The 26,998-nt window shown below is 48.1% G+C and overlaps 3 protein-coding genes across 3 annotated transcripts in view; 1 reads left to right on the top strand and 2 right to left on the bottom strand.

Moving 5' to 3' along the window:
* Positions 1-26,998, bottom strand: part of TSPEAR (thrombospondin type laminin G domain and EAR repeats) — a gene marked incomplete at both ends in the record, with an annotated part of 162,195 nt that overhangs the window by 111,696 nt on the left and 23,501 nt on the right. The window lies entirely within an intron of this gene.
* On the bottom strand, positions 745-26,998 carry KRTAP12-2 (keratin associated protein 12-2; the record flags this gene model as incomplete). Its single annotated transcript, XM_080803854.1, has 5 exons — positions 745-1,544; positions 3,877-3,970; positions 4,674-4,702; positions 4,880-4,933; positions 26,644-26,998. The coding sequence occupies 5 exons, from the start codon at positions 26,996-26,998 to the stop codon at positions 988-990; spliced, it is 1,089 nt and encodes a 362-aa protein (XP_080659980.1). The 3' UTR covers positions 745-987.
* Positions 3,915-4,229, top strand: LOC308339250 (uncharacterized protein; the record flags this gene model as incomplete). The annotated part of the gene is made up of 1 exon (XM_080797727.1): positions 3,915-4,229. The coding sequence occupies one exon, from the start codon at positions 3,915-3,917 to the stop codon at positions 4,227-4,229; it is 315 nt and encodes a 104-aa protein (XP_080653853.1).

Genomic DNA, 26,998 nt, shown 5'->3' with positions numbered 1-26,998 from the left:
CAGCAGAACTGCTCACAGGCGGGGCGTCTACACCGTCAGTAGGCTACCGTTGCCCCCAGAGAGGAGGAGTCGGAGGTGACGGGGATCCAAGCCCGCAGCCCAGAGTCCCTCTTCCCACGGCCTCCTCTTGCGCAGCAGCCCTTCCTCTCCCTTCTCCCACGTCCCTGGGATGACGTGGGAGAGCCCCCCACCAATCCAGGACGGCTCCCGGGGCAAGACCCTCAGTTCACCCCATCTGGGGAGCCACCATACCTGCAGGGCTGTGTTCACCGGTTCTGGGGATGAGGGTGTGGACATCTCCGGGAGCCACAGAAGTCACCCACAAAGCCCTGTCCCTCCGAATGGGAGAAGGAGGAGCCATACTCGTCTGTAGGGCGTACACTTTAATTTTGAGACTGGGTTGGCTCCGCATATTGGTTGCTGAACAGGGGACCTTTTTACCTAAAAGGGGTCAGACCCCAAAATTAGGGATATGCCCTCAGTCCCCCAAGCAGAGTAAGAAATAACCTCGCTGGTTCAAGGGACCAAGGGGGACCAAAGGAAGCCCGGGGACCAGCAGCCTGAGCTAGGAGGGCCCACTCGCCCAAGAGGCCACCCCTGAGTGGTCGGTCCCCCAGGGCATGAGCATCTGGTAACTGTGGCCTCTCCGTGGAGGGAGCGTTCCTGGATTCTGGGAGCCGCGCCCGGAGGAAGCAGTTCAGGGACAGGCGTAAAGGAGAGACGGTGCACACACTCGGTGGGCTTCAGATGCGCTTTGGAATTTATTAGACCTTTGTGCGGGGGGCTGCAGAGCGGGGCACTCTGCACCAGCCAGTGACAACTGGGGGTGACTCTCCACCTGGGTACCAGGGATCAAGTGACTTTGCTGTAAGATGGTCTAGTCGGGTCCGGAAGGTCTGAAGTGGGTGGTGTCTGGGCTGCCTGGTAGGAGCTGGGAGAGCAGCTACTTCGGACGGCACGGAGGAGGGGTCCTAGGAGGCCGTGGTCTCAGCAGCAGGTAGGGGTGCCGCAGGAGACAGGCCTGCAGAGCAGGGTAGAGCAGGAGGGCTGGCAGCTCCCAGAGGACTGGCAGGAGGGAGCCACATACACAATGGGCTTGCAGCTCACGGGCACGCACACAGCTGGCTTGCAGCTCACGGGCACGCACACAGCTGGCTTGCAGGTCATGGGCATGCACACAGCTGGCTTACAGCTCATGGGCACGCACACGGCTGGCTTGCAGCTTGCGGGCACGCAGCAGGACGTCTGGCAGGAGCTGGGCATGCAGCAGGACGTCTGGCAGGAGCTGGGCATGCAGCAGGGCGTCTGGCAGGAGCTGGGCACGCAGCAGGGCGTCTGGCAGGGGCTGAGCACGTAGCAGGACGTCTGGCAGGAGCTGGGCACACAGCAGGACGTCTGGCAGGAGCTGGGCACACAGCAGGACGCCTGGCAGGAGCTGGGCACACAGCAGGACATCTGGCAGCCCGTGGAGCAGCTGGACTGGCACATGGTGGCGTGGGGCTGGAGTGGAGTCAGGGTGGAGGACGGGACTGGTCTGGAGGCTCCTGCCCCAGGCAGCCTTTATACCCGGGCTGTGGCATCCTGGAAACGAGTCACACGGGGGCCTTCCTCCGGGTTGCCTGACTGTTTTCCTCCTCCTCCTCCTCTGTGCGTCTCTTCCTGGAGTTTCCTGGTGGAAGCGACTCTGTTCAGGAAACTCTGTGACAGCTGGAGGCTCAGTGTGACCCAGCAGCCCCGTGATTTCTCGACTCAGCCCAGGTAGGACGGTGAAGGGCCATCAGCTGGGGACAAGGGCCCCCATATCAGGATGTTCCAGGTCCTCCCCAAGCTCACGTACCCTGCCCTCTGTCCACACAAGCACCATCCTGCTCGCCCGACCGGAGATCCCCTGTTTAGATTTGGAAACTCCGTGGTCCAGAGGGTCTTCCCAAGGGACCAGAGCCCGGCGGCTGGGCTCCTCACCGGGGACAGCTGTGGCCGTGGCATCCATCACGTCATCTGGTCCCGGCTTTGTGCCAGGTGCCACGTTATCGCTCGTCACTGGCTAGTCACCAGTCCTTGCCGCCATCCAAGGGGTAGGGGGTGCCCCATGTACACGGATGCGCGATTGGACTCCGTGACGTGTGCGCGCTCTCCCACTGCGGCCAAGAAGCAGGCGTTGGAAGCTCAGTTTCAGTCTGGGGTCTGCGGTCATTACCATTGCACCAAATTATGCTGGGGTTTTAGGGGTTTTCTGAGACTCTTGGATCTCTAAGTTAGAATTTTTTTTAAAAAAATCTAATTTGGGAGGTTGCCTGAATGACTCAATTGGTTGAGCATCTGATTCTTGATCCCAGCTCAGGTCTGGATCTCAGGGTCATGAGTTCAAGCCCTGCATTGGGCTCCAACTGGGCATGGAGCCTACTTGAAAAAGCAGGGAGAATTGCCTATTATTTCTGCTTCAATATCATTCTCTTCTTCTCCATGGGTTGAAATTGCTTCTTGTTGGACTGCCTGATATTGTCCATAGACCCCTTCATGATTCTTAATTCTGTTCTCTCTTCCTCCAATTGGGTGATTCCTACTGATGTGTCTTTGCATCAACAGTCTTTCTTATTCTTTTTTTTTTTTAAAGATTTTATTCATTTATTTGACAGACAGAAGTCACAAGTAGGCAGAGAGGCAGGCACAGAGCGCGGGGGGGAGGGGGGGTGGTGGGGTGGGGTGGAGAGGAAGCAGGCTCCCTACTGAGCAGAGAGCCCCATGCGGGGCTCGATCCCAGGACCCTGAGATCATGACCTGAGCCGAAGGCAGAGGCTCAACCCACTGAGCCACCCAGGCGCCCCAACAGTCTTTCTTATTCTATTGGCCGGGACTGCGATGCCTGGACTACACTGTGCGGTCTGCACTTGTCCACCTGCACCCGCTGCCCAGTGCCCGCACCGCAGGATTTCCCACTGTTTCGGGAACGTGCCCATCTCTGTGCTGGCGTCCTCACGCCCCCACGGCTGCTTCTGCTCGGAACACCGCCTCCACCAACACTGACATCCCCCACGTCATGCCTGCTCAGCATAACCCCCACACACAGGTCCCAAAACACTTGCCAGCACCCCCATTCCTCTCCACCTGCTGGGCCTGTTTTCCTTCCGGGGACTCAGCCCACCCTGGCATCATTTCATGCACTAACTTTCATGCTCTCGCTTATTCATTGCCCCAAGAGGCTCGTGAGGCTAGGACGTCTCTATAGCCAGCACACAATATACATTTGTTGCATGACCAAGTCAATTACTGTATAGATTACTAGAAGGCAGAAGTTGGTCAACTTTCTATAAAGGAAAGAGAGTAAGTATTTCAGGCTTTGCAGGGGCATAGTCTCTCTCATAACCACTCCACATTATAGTGCAAGCCCTAGACAATAGGTAAGCAAATGAGCGTGGCTGTTTCCAATAAAGCTTTATTCACAAAACAAGGAGAGGGCCGGATTTGTCCCACAGACCGCCCTGCTTCCCAGTTTGCAGATCCCCAGTTTAACGTTTTCCTGTGCAAAATAGAAGTTCAAGAAGCATTACTGCCTCAAAGTCACCACTGACGGGTGTGACACAAAAAGGAATAAAGGATGTGATACCGAGTGCGGCCAGCGGTGCTGTGTGCACAGTACTGGCCTGGAGAGACAGCACGAGCCCCACGTAAAGGCAAACCAGAACATCCTGTTTACAGAAGAAGGAATTGGCCTCTCAGCCAAACTCATTATAGTGCAGCAAAACACAGGGGAGTGCATCCCACGACAAGATGTTGGGGAAACAACTATGAGGAAGTCAACAGCTGTGCTTCTGTGTTGCCGGGACGCCTACTGCCCGGGTATAAAGGCCGCCCAGGGCAGGAGCCTCCAGAACTCACCGCCCTCCTCCCTGACTCCACTCCAGCCCCACACCACCATGTGCCACACCAGCTGCTCCACGGGCTGCTCGCCGGCCTCCTGCACCCCCAGCTCCTGCCAGACATCCTGCTATGTGCCCGTGAGCTGCCAGCCCGCCATGTCCATGAGCTGCAAGCCTGCCGTGTCTGTGCCTGTGAGCTGCAAGCCCGCCGTGTACGTTGTCCCCTCGTGCCAGTCCTCTGTGTGTGTGCCCGTGAGCTGCAAGCCCCTCGTGTTCATGGCCTCCTCCTGCCAGTCCTCCGGGGGCTGCCAGCCCTCCCGCCCCACCCTGCTCTACAGACCCATCTCCTGTAGCACCCCATCCTGCTTCTGACCCCAGCTGCTCCCAGGGCACAGGGGGCCACACCTGCACCCCTCCTGGAGCAAGTCTTCAGCGGCCTCTGGGTTCTGCACAGGGCAGGTGAAGAACATGCCCAGCGGGCCCTCGGAAGCCCATGGCAAGGATGTGGCAGGATGACCCAGATCCCTCTGTGACCCTGCGTATGCCCTGTGGGAGACCTAGTTTCTGGGGTCCTCTGCCTCCAGCGGGGAACCAGCCCTGTGTGAGCCAAATAAATCATGCTTTCCTGATGCAACTTGTCCCTGGTTTATCTTCAATGTATTTCCAAGTTCTTTTCTCGAAGACATATACAGCCATGAGCAGAGCAGCCCCTCCTCAAAGAGCCCTCCCTCCAACAGCTCAGCTGGAGGTGGGGAGAGGGTCCGTGGAGGGTGCAGGGGGAAGGTGCCATTCCCACATCCGCCACCTGAGACTCACCTGGTAGATGGGGACGGGCAGAGGAAAAACTACCCCCATGGAATAGGGGACGGGAATCGGAGCACGACCACAGGGAGGGCAGGGAAAGCTCACATAAACCCACCCCAACTCCAGAGTGAAGTCTGGCCATTGCAGGGAAGAGCAGCAGGAAGGGAGAAAGCCTCATCCTCCAAGACCCGGGCGCACAGGACCCGCTCAAGACTGACCTTGGAATAGGACAATGGAGCCCTCCTGGCCCCCGGTCAGCCTGGCTGGTACAGCTGCGGGAGCAGCAGCAGTCCCAGGCCGGGGGGTGTGGTAGGGAGGAGGCAGGCATGTGGAGAGGCCCCCTCCGTGAGCCAGGCACGCAGGGACAGCTGAAAACTTAGGGCAGAGCAGGAATGCTGTGCCTCCAGTCCTTGCCCTAAGCACATGGCATTGGAAGCCCACCACAAAGGAATCCAAAACCTTAGGTACCTTGAAGGTCACCATAATAATGACAAAACCCAAACCAAGTTCAGCATCTGAGCAGGTTGATCCAAACTTCTCCCCACCACACAGATGACCTCACAGAAGAGTCTCACCCATTTCCCAGAGGAAACACTTTTTATGTCCATTTCCACTAATACATGATATCTGATGTTCAATAAAAAATTAGAAGACATACAAAAAAGAGAGGAGAAGGGAGCTGGGGGGAATCAGAGGAGGAGATGAACCATGAGAGACTATGGACTCTGAAAACCAATCTGAGGGTTTTGAAGGGGCGGGGGGTGGGAGTTTGGGTGAGCCTGGTGGTGGGCATTATGGAGGGCACAGTTTGCATGGAGCACTGGGTGTGGTGCATAAACAATGAATTCTGGTACACTGAAAAAAATTTTAAAAATTAAAAATTAAAAAAATTTTCAGAATACACTGTCAGAGATTAATTCCTACCATGAGCTCATGAGTATACTTCCCCATAGCCAAGAGTGGAATCATTCTATTTGAAGATAAGTAAATAGAAATTTCCCATATTAAAACAAAGAGGGGCACCTGGCTGGCTCAGTCAGAGGAGCATGCAGCTCTTGATCTCAGGGTTGTAAGTTCTAGCCCCACATTGTGTGTAGAGATGACTTAAAAAAAATCTTTAAACACACACAAAGAGAAAGTGGGAGGTAAAACAAGAACAAAACATCAAAGAGCTCCAGGAAAACATCAAGGCATCAGTAATGCATGTAATTAAAGTCCCAGAAAGGGGCACCTGTGGCTCAGTGGGTTAAAGCCTCTGCCTTCAGCTCAGGTCATGATCCTGGGGTCCTGGGATCGAGCCCCACCTCGGGCTCTCTCCTGGGCAGGGAACCTGCTTCCTCCTCTCTCTCTGCCTGCCTCTCTGCCTACTTGTGATCTCTGTCTGTCAAATAAATAAATAAATAATCTTTTGAAAAAAATAAAGTCCCAGAAAAGCAGGAGAGAGAGAGAGAAGGCAGAAGGCAGAAGAAATATTTGAAGAGACAAGAGCTGAGAAACTTTCTAAAAATAATGAAATACATAAAACCGTAGATCCAAAAAGTTCATAGTACCTCAAGTAGGATAAATATGCCCACAACCCCTATAAAATAGAATGACCTAGGCACATCATTTAAAGTCTGACTATAAAACTGAAAGAGAAGAGGAAATCTTGAAGGCATCTGCATGAAAAAGACATGCTCCTACAGAACAAAGATAAGAAATTCTTCAGAGTCTAATTACAAAACATACAATTCAAAAGACAACAGAATGACATCTTAAAAATACTAGAAGAAAACTCTATCAACCCTACCAATGTTTTAAGAAAGCATCTTTAAAAATTAAAGTGAAATAAATCACTTCTTCAGATAAAAACTGAGAAAGATTAACCACAGACATACACTACCAAAAATATTAAGAAAATTTCTTCAAGTCAGTGATTGGGAGAGCAGAGAGAAGCCTGATGTACACAAGGGGAAAAAATGGCTCTAGAAATGATTCCAGAGAGAAGTTCAATTTAAAAAGCTTTACAAGATAATTGATTGTCTAGAGCAGGCACCATCCCGGTGCACAGGGGCTTCTTCACATGTGTAGAAGTGAAGGAGACAACACCCCCTCAGACGATGTGGTGCAGAAGTATACTGCTGTGCAGTCCCGACACTACAGATGGATGGGTAATAGCATTCAGAGGTAGGTCGTATTCTATTAAAGGTGTAAATTATAAACTCCACTTCGAAAGATGTGTAACTAATGAAGACTGAAGTAGAGATGAAATGGGATAATTAAAAATACTAAACCTAAAAAGAAGAAAAAGAGAAAAAAGAAAAGATGGCACAAACAGAACACAACCAGCAAATGGTATTTTACAGTTAAGTGTATCAACAACTTCCATTAAATGCAAAAGTTCTAAACATCAAAATCAAAAGACAGGGATTTTTAAGTTGGATAGAAAAGCAAGCCCCAACTATCAGCTACCTACCAGAAATCTCATGTTAAGTAGAATAACATAGACAGGTTAAGAGTAAACAGATGGAAAAAATATATACCATTACAAACTCTAATCAAATAAAGTTGGAATGGTTATGTTAATATTTAAAAATGTAAATTTCAGAGCAAGACATGGTACCAAGGATAAAAAGGGGATATTACATAATAATAAAGGGGTTGATTCACCAAGAAAACTTAAGAATCCTAAATGTGTAAGCACCTAACAACAAAGTTTCGAAACACCTGAAACGGAAAGCTGAAAGAACTGCAGGGAGAAATGGACAAATCCATGTGTTTTTGTTATCCTGGGACTTGAGCTTCTCAGCAGTCAATTGAGCATGTAGACAGAAAGTCATTAAGGATATAAAGGGCAGGGGGAGCCTGGGTGGCTCAGTCACTAAGCATCTACCTTCAGCTGAGGTCATGATAGTATGTTCCTGGGATGGAGCCCCGCATCGGGCTCCCTTTTCAGTGGGAAGCCTGCTTTTCCCTCTCCCTCTCCCTTTCCCCTGGCTTGTGTTCCCTCTCTTGCTGTCTCTCTGTCAAATAAATAAATAAAATATTTTTTTAAAAGATATAAAAGGCTCAAACAATATTGCCGACCAACTTGACCTAGTGAATATTTATCAAACACCCCACTCAGCAATAGTAGAATACACATTCTTTTCAGTGCATATAGAATATATATCAAAAGACCATGCTTTACACCATAAAATAAACTTCAACGAATTTGAAGGAACTGAAATAATACAATATATTCTCTGACTACAGTGAAATGAAATTAGACATTAAGAAAAGAAACATAGCTGGAAACCCTCCACATATTTGGAAGTTACCCAACCCACTTCGAAATAACCCATGGTTCAACAAAAGAAGTCCAAAGAGAAATTAGAAGGTATTTTGAACCAAGAGGACAATGTGTCAAAATAGGTGAGAGAGAGCCGAAGCAGCATGCGCAGGGAAACTTATATCATTAAGTGCTTATATTCACAAGGAAGGAAATTCTGAAATCAATTAAGTCTTCACCTTAAACTAGAAAAGAAGAGCAAATTAAACCCAAAATGAGCGAATGAAAAGAAATGAGCACTGGGTGTTATATGTAAACAATGAATTTTGGAACACTACATCAAAAATACAATGATGTATTGTATGGTGACTAACATAACACAATAAAAAAAAAGAAATAACTGAAAATACAAGCAAAAACCAATGAAATAGAGAAAAATATAAAAAACACAATGAAACCAAAAGCTGCTTCTTTGGGAAGAGCAACAAAACTGACAAACGTTAGGGACACCTGGGTGGCTCAGTCAGTTGAGCATCAGACTTGTGATTGCAGCTCAGGTCATGATCTCATGGGTCATGGGATCAAGCCACATGTCGGGCTCTGGGCTCTGGGCTCGGCCTGGAGTCTGCTTGAGATTCTCTGCCTCTCTCTCTGCCCCTCCCCCCATGCACATGCATGCTCGCTCTCTCTCTCTCTCCCTCTCTCTCTCAAATAAAAAAATAATAACAACTTTTTAAAAAATTTTAAAAACTCGGGGTGCCTGGGTGGCTCAGTCAGTTGACATCTGCCTTTGGCTCAGGTTATGATCTCGGGGTCTTGGGATTGAGCCCCACATCAGGCTCCCTGCTTATCAGGGAGCCTGATTCTCCCTCTCCCTCTTCCTGCCACTCCCCCTGCTTGTGTTCTCTCTCTTTCTCGAATAAATAAATGAATAAAATCTTTTTTTAGAAACTGATAAACTCTAGCCCAATCAGGAAAGTAAAAAGGAAAGAAAAGGCAAAAATACCAATATTAGAAATGAAAGAACTGTTACAGATCTTAAAGTCACTAAAAAGTTTAGAAGGGAATGATAGCAACAACTTTGTACCAATAAATTTGATGCCTCAGACAAAATGGTCAAATTCCCTAAAAAATTTAACTACAAAAGCTCATTCAAAAAGATGTAGAGAACCCAAATAGTCCTATAGCTATCAAAGAAATTGAATTTGTAGTTTGAAAACTTATAACAAAGAAAACTCCAAGACCAACTTCTTCATTGCAAATTCCACCAAACATTTAAGAAAGAAATACTGTCAGTTCCATGAACTCTTCCAGAAAATAGGGTGAGAGTACTCTTTCTAATTCATTTTATAAGGCCAGCAAAATCTTGATATCAGAATTAGAAAAAACCATTACAAGAAGACTATAAACCAATATCTCTCATGAACCAAGATGCAAAAATATCCTCAATGTCATCAACCCTCAAATAGCAAAATATTAACAAATCAAGTCTGGAAATATAAGAGAGGTAGAAAGGTTATGGTCATGTGAGATTTATCCCAGAAATACAGGGTCAATTCAGTGTTCAAAAGCAATTTATATAACTGATCATGTCAACAGATATATCATTTCAATAGATTCAGAAAAGGATTTAGCAAAATTTATTATCAACTCAGGATAAAACTCTCAGGAATCTAGGAATTAAGAGGAACTTCTTTTAAAGGACTACTACAAAAAATATACACTAACATCAAACTTAAAGATGAAAGACTGCATGCTTTCTCTTTAAAATCAGTAACAAAGTGAAGATACCTAATTTCATTTATTCTCTTCATTCTCATACTAGAGTTCCTAAACAGTGTAATAAGAGAGTAAAAATAAGTAAAAGGCATGCAGACTGGAAAGGAAGAAGTAACACAGTCTCTACTAACATAATGCATTATTATCTATCTAGAAAATCCCAAAATTCTATAATAAAGTTATTAGAACTAATAAGTGGATTTAGGCAAGTCAAAGAATAAAGGTCAATATACAAATGACAATTTTATGTCTAAATACTAACAATGATTAATTGGAAATGACATTTTAAAATACTATTACTTACAACATCAAAATATCAAAAAATCATAAGGATAAACCCTGGGAGGGAGGAATGTACAGTATCAATACATTGAAAACTATAAAACATTGGTGAGAGAGATCAAAGAAGACCTCAAAAGGTATACCATGTTCATGGATTGCTGGATATGTCTATTTTCTCCAAACTTATCTATAGTTTCAACACAATCCCAATCAAAATCTCAACAGGAATTTTTGTAGATATTGATAAGCTTATTCTAGTATCTATATGGAAAGACAAAGAAATTAGAATTGCCAAAGCAGCTTGTTTAAAGGAGGAGGAAGAAAGTTGGAAAACAAACAGTAGCTGATTTCAAGACTTACCCTAAAGCTACCTTGATCGGGGTAAATGGTGTTAGCAGGACAGACCCTTAGCAGGCAGCCCAGCTCCTCCACTCCTAGACATTTTACTCCACAGAAATAAAAGCTTGTATGTACAAAAGAAACCTGTACATGAATGTTACAGTGGTTCATTCATCATAGCCAGAAACTGGAGGCAAACCAAATGTCTGCCATTGACCAATGGATGTCCAGTACTACTCAGTGAATAATAGGAGTAAACTACTGATGGGTGCAAAGACATGAACGAGCCTCAGATGGATTGTTCAAAGCGAAGGAAGTCAGACTTGAAAGGCTTCATGCTATTGGCTCCATTCCTATGGCATTCTAGAAGAAGCACAATGAAAGGGACCAGATCAGTGGTTTCCAGAGAACTTCTGGGGTGGTTGTGAAGTCCTGTCCTGCACCATAACTGTGCTGTGGATGTGACATATGTAAACTGTGCACATTTATAGAAGTTCTTTGCAGGTACACCTAAAAAGTTTAAATTTTACTCTATGTAAATTGAACCTCAATACACCTGACTTTAAAAAGAAAGCATCAGTACTGAAGGGTGCCTGGGTGGCTCAGTCAGTGAAGCATCCAACTCCTGGATTTGGCTGAGGTCAAGATCTCGGGTCGTGGGACTGAGCCCTGCATTGGGCTCCAGGCTCAGCTGGGCTCTGCTTGGGATTCTCTATCTCCTCTGCCCTCTGTCCCTTCCTCCACTCATTCTCTCTCTCTCAAATAAATAAATCTTAAAACAGAAAAGAGAGAGAGAGAGCACTGACACTAAGATTTGTCAAGGATGAGGCCCAGGAACCTCTGGCTTCTGGTGGAAGCATAATTGCTGGAATCATTCTGCACGATTTATCTAAAAAGGATTTATGTTGGACATCATCTAGTATGTTGAAAATGTGTATGTCCTAAAACCCCACAACTCAGCTCCTAAACATGTGTCTAACAGATATGCGTATGTACATCTGCAGGAAGGGCACTTGCACAAATGAGCCTAACATCTGTGTGTGTCACAGCCGTGAGCAGGAATCAGCCCAGAGGTCTGTGGACGGTAGGTTGGGTACGCTGTGGCGCATGCTTACCGGGGGACATGGGCAGTAAAAATGCCTGAAATGCATGTGTGTGTGTTCGTGTGGACCTGCGTCCCCACATCACATGGAGAGAGGGAGGTACAGAGTTAGACAAACTGCAGGATTCCCTCTCTGTAGGGCTTGGGAACGAGTCTGTGCTGCAAAAGTCAGGACGTGGCCCCTTGGAGGAGTGGTGATGGCAGAAACTCCAAGAGGCCATGGCTGGGGAGCTGACCTGAGCAGTGCTCTCCTGTTTGTGCTCACTTTGTTGTCATTAAGTGGCACACACTTCCCTGTATGCATATTTCAATTAAAATTTTGCACTTTTTTTAATGTTCAGAGATTACTTTTAACCTAGAATTATATGCCCAGCCCAAGTATCGACATCATTTAAGGGTGATTCATAGCTCCACTGGGCATATGAAATAATGACCACAGTAGACAGGGGTCAGAAATCCTACATCCCAGGGCCCAGCCAAGAAGTGGGGAGGTCAGGACAGGAAGGCCTGGGGTCCAGGGATGGTGACCCTCCCAGCGGGTCCCCAGGCCATGTTGGAGCCAGACAGAGGACTCCAGGGTCACCACCATGTGTATGAATGACACCCCAAAAGCCGCTCATCTTGAGCGAGGGAGGGGACATATGACCGATGACACGATGCCTCCAACCTGTGCTGCAGGACCTGCCCAGGGAGCCAAACACCGCTGAGGAGAGGCTCCAGGAGAGACCGGGAAACACGCAGCAGAAAGAGCACGAGCTCTGTGGAGCCGGCAGCACATCCAGCCTCAGGGCTCCCACACGGTGTCATTCTCTGCTGTCCCTCTGTCGGACTCCTTCACCCGTGACCTTGTGCTCTGTGACTGAAGTACAGGGACGACGGAGCAGGTGGGCAGCAGAGACACAGGAGGCCACAGGGGCCACAGCTCCACATGGCGTCATGTCACCAGCCGTTTCCTGGCCCGGGACCGGCTCTCGGCCTCTCGAAGGCTGGGTGCCATGACTGTACCAACAGGAACAAGAGTTTCTTTCTCGGGAGACATAAAGTGAAGTTTTATCAAGATCAAATGTGGGAAGACCCCACGCCTCTGCGGTGTGGGGCAGGCGGGACCTGTGGCCTTGAAGTCTCTCTTCCCCGCAGGTCGCCTGACCAGCTGGGGCACAACCCGGTCTGCTCTTCCCCGGGCTGCAGGGCCTTGGGCCCCATGTATCCCGAGGGGGACAGTCCTATCACGGGCCAGGCCTGGGGGCCCCCCTGTGGGAGGGAGTGAGGGCACATCCAGCCATGTCCTCCCCTCTTCAGATCAAGGCCACAGGCTAGCAGACAGGACGCCCTGCCATCCCCACAGGGAGGGGCCCAGAACGGGGAGCTGATGGACCCCAGCGGGCCGCCCCGGGCGGTACCGGCCCACAGATACACATGGACACAGCCCCGGGACCAAGTGGCAGCACCCAGTAGGGACAGGCAGCGAGTGGGCAGACTGACGTGCTGGGAACGATCCTGTGGGGCCGATTTGTTCCCCCCGCCATGCCAACAGGCCACGGGCCAATGTGCCAGCAAGGCCCCACACCTAGCCCTGCGCTGCCCAGGTTAACGCTCAGCCCAGGCCATTCCCAGCCCCGAGATGGCTGCGCCCCGCGGCTGGGGTTCCCTAGCGGCACCGGCCTCAGGGAACGCCGGGCTGGGGAAGTGAAATTAGCAATAGTGGCACAAGCAGCCGGCGTGTTGCCAGGACACGAGCAAACCAAGGAGGAGGCCAGCAGCCTTGCTCCAGACCCGCCCCAGACCCCTCAGACCCACCCCAGACCCACCCCAGATCCCCACAGAACCCCCAGACCCGCCCCAGACCCGCGCTGCCATGTGCAGCATCCCAGACTCCACCGCCCCCCCGGGCCACTGCCTTCTCCCTGGCCAGGGGGCCATCTGCTGTGTCCCCTTCGTGGTTCTGCTGTGCGGGCCGGAGGTCAGCACCATCCAGGCCAGCCAGCAGGCCTGTGCTTGCGTGGCCCCCTGCTGCCCCGCGGGCTGCTGCCAGGCCTGCTCCTGCAGCCCGAACTGCTGTGTGCCTGTGTGCTACCAGCCCGCTGTGTGTGAGATCCCCTCGTGCCCCAGCCTCCTCTGCTGCCCCCGACCCTGCTGCTGAAGCTGGGGCTGCAAGCTAGCGCCTCCCAGGTCACAGGCAGCCGGGCTGCACTGCACACCTTTGCGCTGCAGCCCTGCCCTCCCTGGACACAAGCTTCCAGGCTCCACACTGGTGGCTGGCTGATCACCAGGACATCTGCACAGCTCTGACGGGTGACCAGCCCAGCGCTGGCTAGTAAACCCATCCATCAGGCATTCCCTCCTTGGAAATTGTCATCAGCCCACCCCAACCCTGGGCTGGGAAGGGTGTCGCCCCACTGCCCTCATTCCTGCGCCTGGGATGTGTGACCACTTATGTGAGAGAGCACTTCGGGGTCAGGGCCACTGCCGGGTCCAGCACCAAGGGGGCATGGGGGTAGTGGAGCCCCGCCAGGCCAGTCCCCTGGGCTCCCTGGGTCTGTACTTTTTGCCATGGACCTGCCCTTGGCAGAGAGCAGTGGGGCCCTCCTGTCTGAGATGAGGCCCTCAGCCAGGTTCCGGAGCAGCACACTGGAAGCCTTCACTGTCTCGGGGCTGTCATGCTCCTGGCCGCAGCTCCTTTGGGGACAGAGAGGAGAAGGGACACCAGGTCCTTCTCTGACCCCTGACACTAATTTTGCTCTTCCCCAAGCACCACCATGGAGCCCAGGGTGGATGCTGGTGAGCCAGCACAGGCAGGGTGGGGACGGCCATGCAGGTCCCCTGAAAGTGCTCCTCCAGCCAGAACACAGGAAGGTGTGGAGGGACGCACACATGCACCTGCTGTGCTCTCACCACGGCTCCCTGTTCTCAGCTTTTCTGGTCTGGCCGGGCTGCCATCCCCTTCCCCACACACAAAGGGCAGCTTAGCACCCCTGTCTCCAGAGGCTTGGCTGCAGCTAAGAGCCCATGCTGCACAGCTGGGTGTAGCTGGGTTAGAGTCACAGCTCTGCCATCTACAAACTCTGCCATCTGGGGCAGCCTCTCTGTAACCTCAGTGTCCCCATCTGTAAAATGGGTACCGGCCAGCACCCGAAACAGGAGGCTGGCATGAGTGCTCAGTGGGAATCTCTTCACAATGAGTTTAATGACATTCCCTGTGCATGCTTTCCAGAGGCATACACCTGCAGTCCGGGCCTTTCAGAGTCAACACAACCAAGCCGCTCGAGCATGAGCTCACAATCCCAGACACAAAACACATGAGTGCACACATCCACACATGCAGCCATAGAAACACAGACCCTGAGTAGCCCAGGCTGTATGATTCCTATTACACATGGGAAATAAGTGTGTTTGAAACATGGGTGCAACAAAAATGTGAGACAAGAAACACGAAAAAGGAGTAAGGCACTATCTTTTTAAAGATATATGTATTTGGGAGAACCAAATATAACTTCTAAAGCTAAAACCTGTAAAATCACTGATCTAAAAGCCTACTTCATGGGAGAGACGGCAGAGTGGATGGGATGCCAAGGGTTGACACAAAGAGGCCAACCTGCAAAGATTCTGCAAGAACCAAATGTGGCCAAGAGAATTGGAAGATGGAAGGGGAAGTCCGATCTTCAATTAATTGATCTTCCAGAGAGAGAGACCAGAGAGAACCAGATGAGGCAGCCCCAGGGGGAGGGGCTGTTTTCTACAGATGCTGAAGCCCAGGCTCAGACTCACAAAGCGTGGCACAGGTGAGTGAAAGAGACCCATGCCTCTGCCCAGGTGGTGAGCACTGGGAGCTCTCAGGAGAGAACATGCTGGAAGCAGCCAGAGAAAAGCTTGTCTTGCCCATGGGGGGTGGCTGGAGTGGGCCCCAGAGCCACACGTGAGGAGGCAGTGATGCAGACAGAAAGGTCAACGTGCCATGATGTGTTCATCCTCACCCTCCAGCTGCATTCCCCAGTAAGCTCACTCAGGGACAGCTCTCACTCAGCACAGGAGCAACTACAGGACACACCCAGGAAGAAGGACAATATCCCAGGGGCCACTGGGAGGCAGACAGGGACAGTGACTTAAGAAGCTGGTAGAGGGCGCCTGGGTGGCTCAGTGGGTTAAAGCCTCTGCCTTCAGCTCAGGTCATGATCCCAGGGTCCTGGGATCGAGCCCCACATCAGGCTCTCTGCTCAGCAGGGAGCCTGCTTCCTTCCTTCTCTCTCTCTGCCTGCCTCTCTGCCTACTTGTGATCTCTCTCTGTCAAATAAATAAATAAAAAAAATCTAAAAAAAAAAAAAAGAAGCTGGTAGACACATAGATGAACAAATATTAACTGAGTAGAATAGCAGCAATGCGGACTAATTAGTGTGGTTAGAAAAATAATTAAGGTAAAACTAGAGCCCTGGACAAACAATGCCTGTACGTTGCAGGGAATCTGCTTTTTTTTTTTTTTTTAATTTTTTATTTATTTTCAGCGTAACAGTATTCATTGTTTTTTCACCACACCCAGTGCTCCATGCAATCTGTGCCCTCCCTAATACCCACCACCTGGTTCCCCCACCCTCCCACCCCGCCCCTTCAAAACCCTCAGGTTGTTTTTCAGAGTCCATAGTCTCTCATGGTTCACCTCCCCTTCCAATTTCCCTCAACTCTCTTCTCCTCTCCATCTACCCTTGTCCTCTATATTATTTGTTATGCTCCACCAATAAGTGAAACCATATGATACTTGACTTTCTCTGTTTGACTTATTTCACTCAGCATAATCTCTTCCAGTCCTGTCCATGTTGCTACAAAAGTTGGGTATTAGTCCTTTCTGATGGAGGCATAATACTCCATAGTGTATATGGACCACATCTTCCTTATCCATTCATCCGTTGAAGGGCATCTTGGTTCTTTCCACAGTTTGGCGACCGTGGCCATTGCTGTTATAAACATTGGGGTACAGATGGCCCTTCTTTTCACTACATCTGTATCTTTGGGGTAAATACCCAGCAGTGCAATTGCAGGGTCATAGGGAAGATCTATTTTTAATTTCCTGAGGAATCTCCACACTGTTCTCCAAAGTGGCTGCACCAGTTTGCATTCCCACCAACAGTGTAAGAGGGTTCCCCTTTCTCCACAACCTCTTTGATATCAGCCACAGCAACTTCTTTCAAGATATGTCTCCAAAGGCGAAGGAAACAAAGGCAAAGATGAACTTCTGGGACTTCATCAAGATAAAAAGCTTCTGCACAGCAAAAGAAACAGTCATCAAAACAAAGAGGCAACCCACGGAATGGGAGAAGATATTTGCAAATGACAGTACAGATAAAAGGTTGATATCCAGGATCTATAAAGAACTCCTCAAACTCAACACACACAAAACAGATAATCATATTAAAAAATGGGCAGAAGATATGAACAGACACTTCTCCAATGAAGACATACAAATGGCTACCAGACACATGAAAAAATGTTCATCATCACTAGCCATCAGGGAGATTCAAATCAAAACCACATTGAGATACCACCTTACACCAGTTAGAATGGCCAAAATTAGCAAGACAGGAAACAACGTGTGTTGGAGAGGGAATCTGCTTTTATCTTCAAAGCGAGAAGTGACGTGACCAACACCAGACCACTGAAATCCTCAGGACCACCAATAAAAAACTAGAAGCCTAAGAGCGTCACAACCAGGGAAGGTAGAAAACAAAACGAGACTTGTAAAATGTGAATGCAAACACAAGTAGAAAAAGACTTTTAAAAACAACATGGAAAGGGAGGACAAAGAGAATCCAAATAAGATGACAGAAATAAATTCAAATATATTCATGACCATAATAAACATAATTAGATTAAAATCTCCAGTTAAAAAGCAGGGATTGAATTTTTTTTAATAAAATTCAGCTCTGTGCTGTTGTGGTCTAAGTCGGGGTGTCAAGACACAGCCCTCACTCAGGGTGCCCAGCTTCTGCCCGGGTGTCAGTGTGGTTTCAATGGACACGACCACGCTCCTTTGCTTGCACACAGTCTATAGCTATTGGTGCTGTAACAGGGCTTCATGGCTGTGGGGGAGAACAGGGGTCCACAAGCTGGAGAGATCTGCTGCCTAGTCATTTACCTAAAAAGGGCATCAACCCCTGGTCTAAAACAGAACAGAAAGACCGAAGGCAAAAAAGTGCACCTAGCAAGCATTAACCAAAAACATCTAGTGAAAGTATTTTAATAGATGAAATATACCTTAAGGTAGAAGGTGCTGTTATTAATGAAGCGATGTCTCATTAGTGATAACAAAATTCAACTCAGTGGGAAGATATAATGATCCTCAACTTCTACATACCACAAAGGACAGCCTCAAATCACAAAATCTGGTGCATTCTAAAGAAGAGCCACAGTTCTTCCATTGCAGGGAAGACTGTGATGCACGTTGCTCAAACATGACAGGACAAGCAGAAAAATTATGTGAATGATCAATTTAGTCAAAATTTGAAAAGTTGCACTTTTCTTTAGCTTATTTTTTCATTTTTTTCTTTAGTTTTAGATAAATTGTGATGAAGTGAGACACTGGCAATTAGTGTTTTGTCTTGAAAATCTTCAAATATATGACATGCCATCATGTACTTCATTTTGGAGCCATATAAATATACAGATACATATACATATTAGATAGATCACCATGGCCTGAAACACTGAGCTCATGGTACATATGCATAGACTCTTTCACATCTATCAATGAAGAATTTCAACGAGATCAAAACAAACTGGTTTCTATCACAACAAATGATGCTCAGCCATGACAGGTTGAAAGCCTGAGTTTATCATCCTTGTAAAACAAGGGACTTCGATTTCCCTTTTTCCTTTGTTCCACTCTATGACATATGGAAAGCATTTGTGCTTAGCTTTCTGAAGTTTTTCTATGGAAAGTGCCATGGAAGTGCACTTAAAGTCATTCCATATAGAAATAGCAAAAGCACAGGCAGAAATTAATGAACTTGGAAAGAGTTACACCATGCAGATCAACAGAGCCAAGGATGACTCTATGAAAAAATAACTATTTTGACAAGACTGGCTGGTGGAATAAATGAGAAGGCACAAATAAAGACTATCAGGAAATCAGGAATAAAAATGTGGCAGGACTACAGATGAAATGGAGATTTTAAAATCAGCAATTACTATTACGAACAACTTAACCCCAATAAATTCTATAACAACATATAACTTTCCAAAATGAATGATTTAGAGCTTGACTAGCCTATAACCATTACAGAAACTGAGCCAGGAGTCAGAATCCCCACCAAGACAACACCAGACCCAGAGGGTCTATAGGTGTCTGCTGGCAACATTCAAGGAGAAAACATCTCCAAGCTTGTACAAACTCTCGCAGAGAGGACAAAAATGAGACCACTCCCTCTCTTTTATTTATGAGCTAGATGAACCTGAACACCAGAAACTGACTATAGGTTAGCAAGAAATCCCACTCATACAAGTTTAGAAACAAGGGAAAGTCCTCAAACATGCTGGAGGTCAGGGTGGCAGCCACCCCAGGAGGATGGGGACGGGTGGTGGGGGAGGAACCAGAAGGTCCAGACATGGGGTGTGCCCACTCCCTGGACCTGGTAGTGGTTACAAGGAACACTGTTCATCAAACTGTGCCTTATGTTTTCTGTACTTTCTGTAGGCATATTGTCCTATTAAAAAAATTGAAAATAAGACTCCCAAGATGTATCTCACAACTACCAGACTGCCAACATGTGGATCACGTGACTGTAGCGGCCATGGTATAAGATGTGGACTATATCTCAGGACAGAGCTGGGCAGAATGACAAGATGGAGAAACTCACTTCTAGAAAGAGAACAAGAGGCGATACTGACTGCCAGGGACCTAATCAATATGGACATTAGTAAGATGTCAGAACTAGAGTTCAGAACAATGATTATAAAGATACTAGCTGGGCTTGAAAAAAGCATAGAAGATACTAGAGAATCCCTTACTGGAGAAGTAAAAGAAACTAAAATCTGATCAGATCAAAATTAAAAAGGCTATTACTGAAATGCGATAAAAAATGGAGGCTCTGCTGGGACAAATGAGGCAGAAGAGAGTCAGTGATCTAGAAGACAAAATGATGGAGAATAAGGAAGCTGAGAAAAAGAGAGAAACAACCACTGGATCACAAGGGAAGGATTTGAAAGACCAGTGATTCCATAAAGTGAAAAAATATTAGAATAATTGGGGTCCCAGAGGACAAGGGAACGAGACAGTGGGAGAGAAGGATTGTTTGAACAAATTATAGCTGAGAACTTCCCTAATCTGGGGAAGGAAACAGGCATTCAAGTCCAGGAGGCACAAAGAACCCCCCTTAAAATCAATAAAAATAGATCAACACCTCCACATATAATAGTGAAGCTCGCAAATTTCGGAGATAAAGAGAAAATCCTGAAAGCAGCTCAGGACAAGAGGTTCTTAACCTACATGGCTAGAAACATAAGGTTGGCAGCAGACCGGTCCACGAGACCTGGCGGACACAAAGGACTGGCATGATATACTCAGGGTGCTAAATGAGAAAAATATGCAGCCAAGAATACTTTCTCCAGCTAGGATGATATTCAGAATAGAAGGAGAGATAGAGAGCATCCAGGACAAACAGAAACTAAAAGAATTTATGATCACTAAACCAGCCCGGAAGAAATGTTAAAAGAGATGCTTTAAGAGAAGAGAGAGCTCAAAAGTTACATAGACCAGAAAGGAACAGAGACAATATACAGAAACAGTGACTTTACAGGTAATACAATGGCAGTAATTTCATATCTTTTGATAGTTACTCTGAATGTAAATGGGCTAAATGCTCCAATCAAAAGACACAGTGTATCAGATTGAATAAAAAAGCAAGACCCTGGTGCACCTGGGTGGCTCAGTGGGTTAAAGCCTCTGTCTTCAGCTCAGGTCATGATCCCAGGGTCCTGGGATTGAGCCCCGCTTCGGGCTCTCTGCTCAGCAGGGAGCCTGCTTCCCCATATCTCTCTTCCTGCCTCTCTGCCTACTTGTGATCTCTGTCTGTCAAATAAATAAATAAAATCTTAAAAAAAAAAAAAAAGGAAGCAAGACCCATCAATATGCTATCTGCAAAGATGCCTCCAGATTGAATGTGAGGGGATGGAAAACCACTTATCATGCTAATGGGCATCAAAAGAAAGCTGAGGTAGCAATCCTTATATCAGATGAATTGGATTTTAAACCAAAGACTGTAATAAGAGATGACGGAGGACATTATATCATAATTAAAGATCTAGACAAAAAGAAGATCTAACAATTGTAAATATTTATGCCCTAACGTGGGAGCAGCCAATTATATAACCCAATTAATAACAAAATTAAAGAAACACATAATAATACAGTAATAGGAGGGAATTTTAACATCCCACTCACTGCAATGGATTGATCATCTGAGTAGAAGATCTACAAGAAGGGCTTTGAATGACACACTGATGGACCAGATGGGCCAGATGGACTTCACAGATATATTCAAAGCATTCCATCCTAAAGCAACAGAATACACATTCTTCTTGAGTGCACATGGAACATTCTCCAGAATAGATCACATCCTGGGTCACAAATCAGGTCTCAACTGGTACCAAAAGATTGGGATCATTCCCTGCATATTTTCAGACCACAATGCTTTGAAACTGGAACCCAATCACAAGAGGAAAGTTGGAAAGAACTCAAATACATGGAGGCTAAAGAGCATCCTACTAAAGAATGAATGGGTCAACCGGGAAATTAAAGAGGAATTGAAAAAATTCATGGAAACAAATGAAAATGAAAGCACAACTGTTCAAAACCTTTGGGATGCAGCAAAGGTGGTCATGAGAGAAAAGTGTATAGTGATACAAGACTTTCTCAAGAAACAAGAAGTTTTCAAGTACACAACCTAACCCTAAACCTAAAGGAGCTGGAGAAAGAACAGCAAAGAAAGCCTAAACCCAGCAGGAGAAGAGAAATCATAAAGATCAGAGCAGAAATCAGTGAAATAGAAACCAAAAGAACAGTAGAACAAATCAACAAAACTAGGAGCTGGTTCTTTGAAAGAATTAATAAGATGATAAATCCCTGGCCAGACTTATCAAAGAGAAAAGAGAAAGGACCCAGATAAATAAAATCATGAATGAAAGAGGAGAGATCACAACCAACACCAAAGAAATACAAGCAATTATCAGAACATATTATGAGCAACTATACATCAGCAAATTTGACAATCTGGAAGAAATGAATGCATTCCTAGAAACTTATAAACCACTAAAATTGAACCAGAAAACCTGAACAGACCCATACCAGTAAGGAATTAAAGCAGTCATCAAAAATCTCCCAATAAACAAGAGCCAGGGCCAGACGGCTTCCCAAGGGAATTTCACCAAACATTTAAAGAAAAATGAATACCTGTTCTTCTGAAGCTGTTTCAAAAATGAGAAATGCCTCTGTGCCTGTGTTTGGAAGAAAAACTTCCAAACTTTTCTGAGGCCATCATTACCTTGATTCCAAAACCAGACAAAGACTCCACCAAAAAGGAGAATTACAGACCAATATCCCTGATGAACATGGATGCAAAAATTCTCACCAAGATACTAGCTAAGAGGATCCAACAGTATTTTAAAAGGACTCTCTTCATTATGCTGAGTGAAATAAGTCAAGCAGAGAGAGTCAATTACCATATGGTTTCGCTTATTTGTGGAGCATAAGAAATAACATGGAGGACATGGGGAGATGGAGAGGAGAAGGGAGCTGGGGGAAATTGGAGGGGTAGATGAACCATGAGAAACTGTGGACTCTGAAAAATAAACTGAGGGTTTTGGAGGGGCAGGGGGTGGGAGGTTGGGTGAGCCTGGTGGTGGGTATTATGGAGGGCACGTATTGCATGGAGCACTGGGTGTGGTGCATAAACAATGAATTCTGGAACATTGAAAAGAAATTTTAAAAAGTAATTAAAAAATTTTAAAAATAAAAGTAATAAAAAATAAAAAAATAAAAATAAAAGGACTGTTCATGGGGCACCTGGGTGGCTCAGTGAGGTAAAGCCTCTGCCTTCGGCTCAGGTCATGATCTCAGGGTCCTGGGATCGAGCCCCACATCAGGCTCTCTGCTCAGCAGGGAGCCTGCTTCCTCCTCTCTCTCTGCCTGCCTCTCTGCCTACTTGTGATCTCTGTCTGTCAAATAAATAAATAAATAATCTTAAAAAAAAAAAAAAGAGCTATCCACCATGACTAAGTGGTATTTATTCCTGGGCTGCTAGGTGGTTCAACATCCACAAATCAATCAATATGATATGCCATATTAAAAAAAGAAAGGACAAGAACCATAACATCCTCTCAATAGATGCAGAAAAAGCACTGGACAAAGTACAGCATCCTTTCTTGATTAAAACTTCAGTGTAGGGATAGAGGAACATACCTCAATATCATCAAAGCCATATACAAAAAGCCCACGGCAAATATCATTCTCAATGGGAAAAATACTGAGAGCTTTCCCCCTAAGGTCAGGCATACAGCAGGGATGCCCACAGTCATCACTGTTGTTCAGCATAGTACTGGAAATCTTAGCCTCAGCAATCACACAACAAAAAGAAATAAAGACATCTGAATTGGCAAAGAAGTCAAACTCTCAATCTTCGCAGATGATATGATATTCTATGTAGAAACCGCAAAAGACTTTACCCCAAAATTGCTAGAACTCATACAGGAATTCATTAAGTGGCAAGATATGAAATCAATGCACAGAAATCAGTTGCATATTTATACATTGAGAAATCAGAGAGGGAGACAAACCATAAAAGACACTAAATCATAGGAAACAAACTGAGGGTTGCTGGAGGGAAAGGGGTGAGGGATGGGGTAAGTGGGGGATGGGCATTAAGGAGGGCACGTGATGGAATGAGCACTGATGAATCACTGACCTCTGCTTCTGAAAATAATAATACACTATATGTTAATTAACTGAATTTAAATAAAAAAATTTTAAAGACAGGGTATCCGATGCCATGACAGCTGGGGTGTGAGGTGAGGACAGCCACTCTTCACAGTGGTTTCCACACTCCAGTGTAGGCGACGGCCGTGCATGAGCAGGAGCACTTCTGGAGAGAGGAACACTGGTCACATGCACCAGAAAAGTTAGAAGAATGGAAACTGGCAGCATCCGAGGCAGTAGCTAAAAATTACGTACAACTTAATGCCCATGAAGAGAATCAGCAGGTTGTAGCATCACGTACGGTGGAATACCAGACAGCCGTGAACAGAAATGGCAAGGGCTACGGGTGTTGTCTGGGATGGATTGTTCCAACACAACGTTTAAGGGGAGAAAAGCATGTTACAAAAGGACGCAGGGTTTATGATGCCATTTAAATGCTAAAAAACATGCCAGAATATACTGCTTTATTTCAGAACATGGGTGAAGACGTGCACTGGGGTTATCAACCCCAATCTCAAGCGGGGTTCCTGCATGGGGCACTAGGGATGGCTTTTCTAACCCAGTAAAACTCCTTTCCCTTCTCCAGACTCTGCCAGCAGCCTTTTTCTTGTCACATGCCTCTCATGCAGCAACATAGTGGAAGGTACCCCATGCTGGTGTCCAGTGTCATACTTACACTGTGAGCTTCACGGGGATTCCCACTGGCCAGTTTCACAAGGGAGCCTGATAAGCCAGCAGAGTGCTGTGTGTAAGTGCCTCTGTGTGCATGTGCGTGTGCTTATGTGTGTGCCCATGTGTGCATGACCATGTGTGCATGTGTGCATGCTCATGTGTGTGCCCTTGTGGCATTTGTGTGCATGTGTATGTGCATGTGTGTGTCCAAGTGTGTGCATGTGTGCCTGCATGTGTGTGCATTTGTGTGCTCGTTTGTGTGCCCAAATGTGTCTGTGTGTGTGTGCATGTGTCTGCACCTCTGTGCATGCTTATGTGTATGCATGTGTGCTCATGTGTGTGCATGTGTGTGCTTTCTGTGTGTGCCCTTGTGACATGTGTGTGCATGTGTACATGCCCGTATGTGTGCATGTTTGCCTTTGTGTGCATGTGTGTGCTCATAGTGTGCATGTGTGCTTATGTGTGCATTTCTGTATGCTCATGTGTGTGCTCATGTGTGTACCCAAGTATGTGCATGTGTGCATGTTTGTCTATGTTCTTGTGTGCATGCTTCTGTGTGTACCTCTGTGCATGCTCGTGTGCGTGCTCAAGTGTGAGCATGCTCATGTGTGTACCTGTGTGCATGCCATGTATGCACGTGTTCATGTCTGAGTGTGTGTGTGTGCAGACCTGTGTTGTCTATAGCACAGGCAGGTGGAGGTGGGTAAGGCAGAAGACAGGGACAGACAGAAGGTGCCCAGGCAAGCAGTTCTGGGGACGGATGTTCAGGGGCCAATCCCAGGCTGTCTCCTGGTTCCCAGTCCTCTGATGTCCGAGACAGGGAACACTGGGGCAGGTTTGAGCTAAGTCAGGGGTGCTGTCCACACCACACCTGCTTGGGAGGTCAAGTATAGAACTGACCGGAAACAGAGGACCAGGCTCCTCCCTGTGGCGGGCGCGGCTGCAGAGCCTGTGACAGGTGTCTCGGGCCAAGCAGTGCAGCCAACACATCAAATACAGACACCTGGGTGATAGGAATGTCCAGGGGAACATCCAGGGAGACGGCCATTCAGCTCTGTGTTGATGTCCCCTGCCCGGGCCCAGCCCAGCCTCGAGCCCCCGTGCACCATGCCTGCTGCTCTGCTGCGGGACCCCTGGGCAGCACCCTCCCCCAGGCCAGGGGAGTTTCTGCTGTGCCCCCTACATGGTGTCCCCTGCATGGCCGAGCCGTGCCTTCTGCAGGCTGGCCTGTGGCTGCCCATCCCTCTGCTGCCCAGTGGCCTGCAGCCAGGCCCCCTCCTGCTACACACCAGTGAGGTGCCAGGCCAGTGGGTCTCAAATGCACCCACTCTCTGACCCAGAAAATTCATCCCAAAACAAACCCCAGAAACAAAGCATGGAGCTATGGTGTCTGTGGAGACCAGGTGATTGAGAGGCCGAGTTCCCCAAATCTCCACCACGGCCCAGGGCTTCCAGGTGGTGCCCGTTCCGAGGTGGCGAGGGGGAAGCTGGCTCCCACGACCACACAGCCCGGCCCCATGCACCCACCTGAGGCACTGCCCAACACGCACAAGGTGACTGCCTTGCAGCCGGGAGACATGGGGGTCAGCTGGCCTCAATGGAAGGGTCCTAGGTGGCAAAGGACAGACAAGGACAGAGCACGGCCAGGCCCTCCTGCCCCCAGTGCCCCGGCACCCACACCTGCCCTTGTACAGCAGCGGCCCCGGAGAGAGCAGCAGGGAAGTGTCAAGAGGACGCACGCACAGGACGTGCAAGGAATCCTCACAAGAACGCATGTGGTGGAAACAAGTTCAAGGCCAGTACGTGCAGGACAACACCTCCTACCGTCATTCGGAGGCTGCAGGAGAAAGCACGCTTCTCCAGGGCACAGAGGTGTGGCTCCACTCTGTCTCAAAAGGCAGCAGAGAGCCCACGGATCTAACGGTGGTTACCCCGAGAAGCCAGCGGTGAAGGGCTGATGCTGTCCCGGCATCCCCGTTAGGGAGTAGGTTCCTGAGGGTTATTATAATAACCAATAACTGATCATCCATCAGCTAAAAATGGGCCACACATGGACCAGCAATAGAAGTGAGTCATGAGCCGGGGGCCAGTCCTGGTCGGGTTCTGCAGATCTAACGTAACAAAGAGTTAGGAACTGGAGTCAACCTTCCGGAACACGGGAGCCAGGACGTGGGACATCAGACGTGATGCCCCGCCCCCCAGCCACGTGCACCACCACGCCCTCCACAGGGGCTCCCACTTTCCGTGAGCTGCTGTGAGAAGGGGCTTAGCCTTCCCCACTTTGTACCACGGACAGGGTGTGCAGAAAAAGTAGAAACAGAAGACAGGCATGCAGAGCTGCATCAGGAAAACCAGTTTATTTGGTTCACAGATGGCTGGTTCCCACTGGAGACAGAGGACCCTAGAAACTAGGCCTCCAACAGGGGACACGCTGGGTCACAGAGGGATCTGGGTCATCCTGCCACATCCTTGCCATGGGCTTTTGAGGGTCCACTGGGCATGTTCTTCACCTGCCCTGTGCAGAACCCGGAGGGTGCTGAAGACTTCCTCCAGGAGGGGCGCAGGTCTGCCCCCCTGTGCCCTGGGAGCAGCTGGGGTCAGAAGCAGGACGGGGTGCTACAGGAGATGGGTCTGTAGAGCAGGGTGGGGCGGGAGGGCTGGCAGCCCCCGGAGGACTGGCAGGAGGAGGCCATGAACACGAGGGGCTTGCAGCTCACGGGCACACACACAGAGGACTGGCAGGAGGGGACAACGTACACAGCAGGCTTGCAGCTCACGGACATGGCGGGCTGGCAGCTCACGGGCACAGACACGGCGGGCTTGCAGCTCACGGACATGGCAGGCTGGCAGCTCACGGACATGGTGGGCTGGCAGCTCACGGGCACAAAGCAGGACGTCTGGCAGGAGCTGGGGGTGCAGGAGGCTGGCGGGCAGCCCGTGGAGCAGCTGGTGTGGCACAT

This window comes from Martes martes (assembly GCF_963455335.1).
Source record: "Martes martes genome assembly, chromosome: 1".
Taxonomy (NCBI): Eukaryota; Metazoa; Chordata; class Mammalia; order Carnivora; family Mustelidae; genus Martes; species Martes martes.
The sequence above is the reverse complement of the archived record's forward strand: the minus strand, read 5'-3'. Positions and strand labels throughout refer to the sequence as shown.